Source organism: Helicoverpa zea, chromosome 5 (assembly GCF_022581195.2).
Source record: "Helicoverpa zea isolate HzStark_Cry1AcR chromosome 5, ilHelZeax1.1, whole genome shotgun sequence".
NCBI lineage: Eukaryota > Metazoa > Arthropoda > Insecta > Lepidoptera > Noctuidae > Helicoverpa > Helicoverpa zea.
The window spans coordinates 13126133-13135266 of NC_061456.1; the positions used below are offsets into that span (position 1 = coordinate 13126133).

The 9134-nt window shown below is 35.0% G+C and overlaps 1 protein-coding gene across 2 annotated transcripts; it reads left to right on the forward strand.

Moving 5' to 3' along the window:
- Positions 1 to 3846: 3846 nt before the first annotated feature.
- On the forward strand, positions 3847 to 8397 carry LOC124630452 (juvenile hormone esterase-like). Of its 2 annotated transcripts, none has more exons than XM_047164362.1 (4): positions 3847 to 4044; positions 5124 to 5255; positions 5630 to 6927; positions 7156 to 8397. In XM_047164362.1, the coding sequence occupies exons 1-4, from the start codon at positions 3961 to 3963 to the stop codon at positions 7334 to 7336; spliced, it is 1695 nt and encodes a 564-aa protein (XP_047020318.1). In that variant the 5' UTR covers positions 3847 to 3960; the 3' UTR covers positions 7337 to 8397. The 2 variants fall into 2 exon arrangements, with proteins under 2 accessions (XP_047020318.1, XP_047020319.1); XM_047164363.1 differs by lacking the exon at positions 3847 to 4044 and adding an exon at positions 4182 to 4512.
- The last annotated feature ends 737 nt before the right edge of the window (positions 8398 to 9134 follow it).

Here is a 9134-nt window from a genome sequence, read left to right on the forward strand (position 1 = left end):
CAGGTAGACTAAATCAGCAATTTCTATTGGTGAATTTTTGCGTCCATATCGCGACACCAAAATCGCCCTGTCAATTTTTGTACCACAAATGAAGGGTTATTTTATCGTGAATATGTTAATATTTATTTAAATAAAATGGCTAAATTAATCAATAAAATGAAACGCAATTGGTTGGATAATGTCCCGATTTCAATTTGAAATTGGCGCGCGCAACTACGTTTCCCGCTCGCGCCCTTTCAATGGCACTACTAGCGCCGCATAGCGGTAATATTTTGCAACTCAGCCTTGATTCTTTCTGCACCGGAACACAGTTGTCTTTGAAGTTTAGAGGTTTGGCTTATGTTGAACTATGTTTTATTTTATTTATTATGCGTGACAGCAAAAATACATTCGAATTATTATAAAATGTCTACTTAGATGTCAGAAAGGAATTAAATGTACGTGTATTGTAGGAATGGCTCTTGTTACCCTATAATGTGTTCCTATTGAAAAAATTTTTTTTTTTTTTTGTGGAAGACTGAATGACTCAATAATAGATTGTTTTAACTGCCTCGTTGGTCTAGTTGTCGCAAGTGTGGCTGCTGAGCACGAGGTCTCGGGTTCGATTCCCGAGTCGGGCCGAAATCGCTTTGTGGGTTTTAGAAGACTTTCACAAAGCAGCCCGAAGCCTGGAAGTTGGTGATTGATTCACCCGTGCATCGGAGAGCACGTAAATGTCGGTCCTGCGCCTGATCTCTTTCCGGTCGTGTCGGATTCCCGTCCCATCGGGCTATGAGAGTGAAGGAATAGGGAGTGCACCTGTGTCTGCGCAAATGCTTGTGCACTATAATATGCCCTGCGCAGTTGGCTAATCTCCTTACATGAGAACAGCCGCCGTAGCCGATAATCGGCTAGGAGGACATCATCATCATCATCATCATCAATAGATTGTCCTTACTCTCGTTGTTTACATAATTATTTAAGGACAATTAATTGTGCCATGTATCTATCTGCTTTTTACCACTGCTGGGGTTGACTTCCTGTCTATGGCTCCGACTCCACCGAAGCGGGCATAGCTAGGGTTACCATATCTCAGGATTTGTCCTGAGATTTCAGGATTTTTCGACTCTTCTCAGGATTCCGACCGGATTTAGCAAATCTATATAGTGATAGCTCGGGATTTTGAATAAAAAACAGGTTACATTTTAAAGATCTCTCTTATTAAACTACTAAAAATAATTTTCTTTCGGTAACAATTGTAGTTAAAATCAATACTTATGTATTAATTTAAAACAAACTTAAAATAATCTTCTTTTGGTAACAATTGCAGTTGTGTGATGTACATAATGTATGTATATATGTATAACAAACTTAAAATAATAGTGCGATGAACATACAAGCTTGCAACGCGTCGCGTAAAACGCGTGCGCAAGATCCGCAGTGTATACAACGATAATAATACGTTTTTGAGAGAAAATTCTCATCTGTAGAAAATCTCAGGACTTTTCCATGAAAATCAGGCCTTTTCTCCGGACTTTTGATTTTTTCATCTGGTAACCCTAGGCATAGCAAAGAAGTTTATGAAAAACGACTTAATAGGTAATAAAATTACTTCTCTCAATACATTGAATGTGTTGGGCCGAGATGTTTGAATAATTAAATAGGTATTATTGCTTGTTTAAGAACTAGTCCGCTCTTCTTTGTCAATGTCAGGATATCAGCAGCAACTTAAAAAAACAAAAGACATCTCGATGACATCATGCATGCATAAAATGTGTATAGAAATATTAATTAATAAGAATAAGGAATAAATATCGGGTTGAACAGTGAAATAAAACGTAGTACGTAGGTACATACCTATTTGATATTTTTGGAATACAATACAATAGTCATTTATTATGCCTGTCGTTCAGTACAAACTATGACAATTTATATTACCTACTTAGGTATATTAAAAATGTAAAGCTTCAGAACTACTTATTACAAATGTATGTATGTCTCTTCCAGACCTCGGGACTATAGAGTCCCGGATTTTTGGGAGGCGAACGTGGGGCCGAAGCCAACACGCTGAAGCCCTTTTGAGACAACTTTAATGAAATGGTGACACAAAACCGACGATTATCCCTGTATACACTATAGAAATGTACCCAAGGACAATCCCCGGTTCTGTGTTATACTATTGCTAACTGTGGATGAAAACTACTTGGGATATTGTGATGGGATGCTAATGGACTGGGAATGGGGATAACTATGGGAACTATGGCACCTGCCGTTAACAATGTTTGCACACGTAAAAATGGCAGGTAGAGACTCGCCAACTCACTTACTGGGCCCCCGGGAATCAGTCACTGAATGATCCTGATGATGGCCGATGAAGGCAAGCCAAGAGGCGGGAGACCTATCCCCCGTCATGCTTCACTCCGGCAGGCCGGAGATGGGGGACAGTATACTCTCCCTGGAGCACTCGGATATATAGCCCCGCGGGGTCGCTACTCCCCGTCATCCGCCTCAGATGCCCTGCGGGGCAGAACTACTTATTACTATTATTTAGCACTAGCCGATTTCCTACGGTTTCACCCGCATCCCGTGGGAACTATTGCCCGTACTGGAATAAAATACCTATGTTACTCGGGTGTTGCTTCCCAACAGTAGGTATCCAATATTTTTAAAATCGGTTCAGTAGTTTCGGAGGTTTACGGGTACAAACAGACAAACGAACAAAAAAATATTTGCTCTTTATTATACCTACATATAAAAAGTACGTATATCTCTCAGAGCACACGGACACACACAACGGACGTCTCGGTCGTCCGTCCGTCGAACGTCTTAGAAATCTATTGGTCACGTGATTTTGCGCGAATTTATATATTTTTTTCTTCATCATCAAAAGTAATCAGTGCTTTTTTATTATTTAACAGGAAGGTTGAAAATAAAAATGATAACACAGTAGAATATAAATTAGTAGTTTACAATAGTGAGCACCTATTATTAGTGGCGTTGTGGACATTTTATAAAAGTTTGCGTGCTGTTAGCTAGAGTTAGAGCAAGCAGACCACGGAGGAAGGAAAAATGAGTGGAAATGCCACAACGCAAGTAAGTCCTTCGCCTTCTTCTCGATAAAATATGTACGGTGGGCTTAACTAGAACCAAAATGCTCAGTTACGGAGTGAACTAATGAGCCGTCCGGATTTCTTTACAACATTTTTGGTTTTACAAAGAATAAGCTCCAAAGAAGGCATATGAAGAATTAGCCAGTAATGTTCCTCGTCCCCCAAAGCAACTTTGAGAGTTTGACGCTAATTTCTTAGGAGATTAACCAATATGACATCTCCGCTTGTCATTTTGTTTTCTATGGAGCCTAGCTTAGAAGAGACATTATTTTGTGTTTATAAGACTGCAGCATACCGGTGGTATCTCATCTTTATGTTTTACGGCCAGCATCATTATTAACAAAACCTGGATAATTTAGTTTATATTCCCGCTACTTCGTAGCACAACTTTTGACCTTCTTAGAAGTAAATGCCTACCTACAATAAAATAAGTCTAGCAAATTAATCGAAACCAATAATAAAATTGAACATTTCAGTGAGTAAGTTTTCTAATTGCCTTATTATTGTACCTAAACATTGGTAATCGCAGGAAAAAGTTAGTAAAAATAAATGAGTAGGTAAATAACCTATCTATTCTAGTTCCTCAATGTCAATAACAGTTTAGACTTTGTACCGAGACCAAATTCGAAGATAAACACAAAAAAAACAGCGGAAAGATAAGTTTGTTGCTATCCTTCTCGCACTTGTGGAATTAGCAATAAGTCTGGAAAAATGTATTTCCATCTCTTTCTATCCTGGTACAATAACCTTTGGACTTTGTGTTCGCCGAAAACGAGCTAAAAATATCGATGCCGGTTATAAAAATTGCAGTGTTCATAGAGCAGGGTTTAGGATAGTACATATTTTTTGACACGTCTGAAACATTGGAACTATGTTTATTATAAGAACGATTGAAAAGTTGGTTGTTCGTACGAAGCCGGGTGCTATGCGGTTTTCGTCAGTTGGCAACTCACATGTAAGTAGAAGTTATGAATGAGTTTGAATGAAGAAAATATAGAATGGTCACCGGACCGCCCTTTGACCGACCCAATGACCAACTGCGTAGTATTTTCTTACTCTTTCTTTCTTTCTCTATCAATTCATTCAATTTCTAATAAGTTTGACAGCTGACCTGTGTGCTGTGTGTGTATTCATGTATTGTATTTATCAGTTAATTGCTAGAATTCTAAATGAATACACTTAATTAATGTTACGTTAGTGAATTAGTTAATTACTTCTGTGTCAAACTCGACAAATTACACAAAAGTCTGACAACAGTGTTCCGCGAAGTGTAGATTTGCATAAACAAAAGACAGTCGGGATTTGTGATTAAAATGACTGTGGTAGAATTATTTTCTCGTTGCATATCGAAGACCTTAGTTTAATACCTACTAGTTAATTATTGTAGAGCCGTGTAATAATACAAGACAATATCATGGCGCATGTAAGTTATAAGATTGTGAATATTTTATAGGTTGGTTATGTTTAACAAAAGGTACCTAATGCTAGTAAAAGGTACCTAATGTTAGTAAAAACAAAACTAAAAATTAGTATAAGTAGGTACCTAAAAAGTGTATGTAGAAGACACTTCTGTACCTAAATTAAATTAACATATAGACATAGTCACAATGGACACAAAATTTACCTTCTGGGTTCAAAATTCCAAAAACTTAATGGTGTTCATCAAAAAAATCAAAAAGTTTTTTAACAATCAAACTGCCTATATTATTTTACAAATGTCTGTGTCTTTAGGTTGTTTCAACAATTATGAACCTACATAAAAAATAAATTGGATATTCTTGTCTACATTACTATGGCTCACAAAATCCTTCATTTGCATAACATAGTCATTACATATTTTATGCATCAAATGAATAATTCTCACAGTTCTAAATGACCAAATTCTGGAATTAGAATAATAAATAGAATTAACATAAAACAAAAGCTATGGAATATGATTTCTTCTTTATTATGCATATTAGCATAGATTATGTGTAGATAACCTGAGTTTTTCAAGACTGCATTATTTATTTAATTTTTTATTTTATGTTCCAGGACAACCCAGTGGTGACTGTGAAACAGGGTAAATTGAAGGGAGCGGTTAAGAAAGGTTTAGATGGGAGCCCTTACTACAGCTTCAAAGGAATCCGCTATGGGGAACCTCCGGTTGGAGAGCTACGGTTTAGGGTAAGCCTTATTTGTTTTTTCTGTATCTCTTTATTCCGCATAAATTATCATTTTAAAATATGAATTATAAAATAAAAACATTTAAAAAAGATGAAGATGATATTTTTAAATATTTTTATGTTATAGATCATATTTTAAGAAGACATTTAAAACATATATAATTGTATAATGACAAAAAATATTAAAATAATATTCTACTTTAAGTCTAATAGCTGAATTAAGAAAATTCTGTTTATTTATAGTTTTTCTTTTAATGGTTTCACAGTTCATTATTTATTGTTCTCATTACAATAGCAGCAGAAAAAATCTGATTCATGGGAAAATGCCAAAGGTATTTGCTTATCAGTTTTTCTAATTAAAAATACTTTTTTCAGGCACCAGTACCAATAAAGCCATGGGATGGTGTACGGGATGCTACAGAACACGGGCCAGTGTGCCCTCAGTTTGATATGTCTATAGTGGACTTCGTGGAAGGGAGCGAGGACTGTCTCAGTTTAAACGTCTACACAAAGTCATTGCAACCTAACTCAAAACTACCCGTTATGGTCTATATACATGGTGGAGCTTTTCTATCAGGATCTGGCAACGCTGACACATATGGACCTGAATTTTTATTCCTACATGATGTGATTGTAGTCACTATCAACTACAGGCTCGAAGCACTAGGTTTCCTCTGCCTAGACACTCCTGAAGTACCAGGCAACGCTGGTATGAAAGATCAAGTTTTAGCCATGCGTTGGGTTAAAGAAAATATCAGCACTTTTGGTGGGGACCCTGACAATATCACACTGTTTGGAGAGAGTGCTGGTGGAGCCTGCGTGAACTTCCACATGCTCTCACCAATGTCAAAAGGACTGTTTAACAAAGCGATAGCTCAGAGTGGAGTTTGTTTAGAATATTGGGCGATAGCTCACCAACCTGTAGAAAGAGCGTTTAGATCGGGCAAAGTTCTAGGCAAAGACACTAAGGATAAGAAAGAATTACTGGATCATTTAAGAGGTTTGCCTGCTCTTGACCTAGCGAGGCTCACAGTCAAAACGAGAACTCCAGATGAGAAGTTCAGAGGACTACCTATTTATTACACACCAACAGTGGAGAAGAAATTTGAAGGACAAGAACAGTTTTTGACTGAAGACCCTCTACAAATGCTTTTGGCAGGCAAAGTGAACAAAGTACCATTCATGTGCGGGTACAATACTGCCGAAGGGATATTATTAGTCCCTGAACATAGGAAAAAGTTGGAAGTTCTGAATAAAGAACCATCCTACCTTGTTCCAAGAGACGTAGCAATGATATCTTCTAAGGAGAAACTGGAAGAGTTCGGCCAGCGGGTCAAAGAGTTTTATTTCAGAGGTAAAGATGCCACTGAAGATGATGTACAGGCTATAGTAGATGTCCATACAGATATTAATTTCATGTACCAAGCTCATAGACTAATGCATTTCTACCAAAAGATGGCTCCAGCTTACATGTACCGATTTGACTACTGCACTAAAATGAACATGATGAAGAATATCTTTGGTGATGATGCAGTGAAAGGCGCATGTCATGTAGATGATCTCTTTTATCTGTTCCATACACCAATGACTGAAAGTATTTATGAAGAGAATGAGGAGATAAGAAAAGCAGTGTATGAAGTTACTAAATTATGGACTGATTTTGCAAAGACTGGGTGAGTTGAATAATCTAATTGCCAATGTTTTTCAATCATCATAATCCTGTGGACTTAAATAATTAATTTATTAAAAAAAAAAAAACTGTGCACTCAGCAAGTTTAGATAGGCAATTAGTCTCTGCAAAGACAGAAATGACTGCCAATCTTTTATTTCCCAATCACTCAACAAATACTAGGTATTTTGTTATTCCTCTATTTTGTTCTAAAATATTTATTTCTTTTCAGTAATCCTACACCAACAAAGGGCAGCGTGGAATGGCGGCCCTACAACAGTTCAACCAAAGAGTATTTACTCATAGACAAAGAAACAAAAATGTCCAGTAACCTGGAGAAGGAAAGAGTTGAATTCTGGAATAAAATGTACGCTGACGCTGGTTTGCCTAGTATTACTAAGTCTAATTTATAGATTTTTAGACAAGTAGGTAAATAATGCGTAGATGTAGATAGGTAAAGTCTGGCTATTTTGGCTGATGTAATTTATTTCTTGTATAAGTTGTGATCCAATATTTATGTCAATATTACACTCCAAGTAGACAATGTTAAGCAAGCATTTATTAAATAAATGCGAATATTGTGTTAAACACACCAGTATAGGTGTATAAATAAATATAAATTAATTTGCATTCTTGTGATGCAATCAATGGCATTATTTTCTTACTGTTTAACAGTTTACTTAGAATGATAATTACCTCAAATATTTACATTAATGGTAGATAAGCTTCACTTTAGCTCGCTAAAGTAGCTTTTATTTTAAGCATTTTGCAAGGAACTTCTCTACCTTATATTGGTTTATTTTTTAATTCAATGTAATAAAATCACAAGAACCGCAGTCATCAGGCAAATGTTAATCCATGGAGTATTTTTATAAGTTTTAAATATGAAATAAGGTTTAATATAGCTTACAAGAAAATTGGTTACACTGGAAACCAATATAGTTGAGAAAAGGCTCGGGAGATGATGATTTTTTTATATTTATAGGAAAAGTCAGTTTTACCTTATAGGACTACAAACAAACTGATCCCAACCAAGTTGGGAAAAGCTGGGCTAGCTACTTTTTAAATATTTTCTATGATTTATGGATAATATTTTATACAGAGGTATTATAAATACCTACAAAACGCTGATTTTAAAAGAAAGGAGATGAAAAAATATATAATTAAGGAATTTAGTAAGTAAGAAATTGTACTGAAATCATCACATATTTCTTTGTATATTTGTAATGACGTAAGTTAACATTTATTAAATATTTTATTTATTTATAATGGAGCAATTATTCTTGATATGCTATTGTTATGGATAGTTTAAAAGGACTTATTATGAAGTGAATAGAATATTTTTATCTATAAAGAATGAGAAAAGGGAAATATGGAGATGTTACGATGATAGATTTTTACAAATGCTATCTCATTTTAATTGACTTATTAATTTGTTTTACATCTTGTTATAAATAAAAAATATGTTTTGTAATTTTGGCTGGTTTGATTATCATGTGCTTCTTAAATGAATTTGCCTAATTATCTTGTACATAAATACAGTCAGTTATTTATTGCACGAAACAAAAAAAGTAGATAAATTTTCAACAATCTTCTGACTATACTCTGTGCTTCATGAAAATTACAACGAAATGATATGCGAGTTCCAGTATGTAACGCTAGAGGGCGCTGTAATAAAATATACGCGTTGATGGCCTCGTTGGTTTAGTGGCCGCAAACGCGGCTGCTATGACTGAGGTTTCTCTCGGGTTCGATTTTCGGGTTGGATCGAAATCGCTTTGTGGGTTTTATAAAACTCTCTCAAAGCAGACCGTAGTTTTCTGTATTATTAGGTAAAAATGAGCCAGCTTATTTGAAAATTAAAATCTGGAAGAAAAAAAATATAATAAATTATATTTTTAGTTTTGATAATTGAATTCAATGTTTAGGAGATAATTTTTTATTTTGATTGATGAAGATGATCATAAAATAATTAATATTTTATAATCTTTTGGCAAATAATTTTTTTTTTATTTATTTTGATTAAAAAATACAACATGACACCACAATCCTAATGTTTATAAAATGTAAACAAACATGACTGTTGTTATACCTACATCTTAGGTACCTATAATATATGATAGTAATTAATATTGTTTCGTTAGCTGACCTCAATCATGTTTATAATTATAAACACATATGAGAATTCTGTATAATTACTCAAATAGAATA

Excerpts from the sequence above, each read along its gene's own strand:
- LOC124630452 (XM_047164362.1), top strand. The coding sequence starts at position 3,961 with ATGTTTATTATAAGAACGATTGAAAAGTTGGTTGTTCGTACGAAGCCG. Across the intron at positions 5,256-5,629 it reads TTGGAGAGCTACGGTTTAGG|GCACCAGTACCAATAAAGCC; the intron begins GTAAGCCTTATT and ends TACTTTTTTCAG. Across the intron at positions 6,928-7,155 it reads ACTGATTTTGCAAAGACTGG|TAATCCTACACCAACAAAGG; the intron begins GTGAGTTGAATA and ends ATTTCTTTTCAG.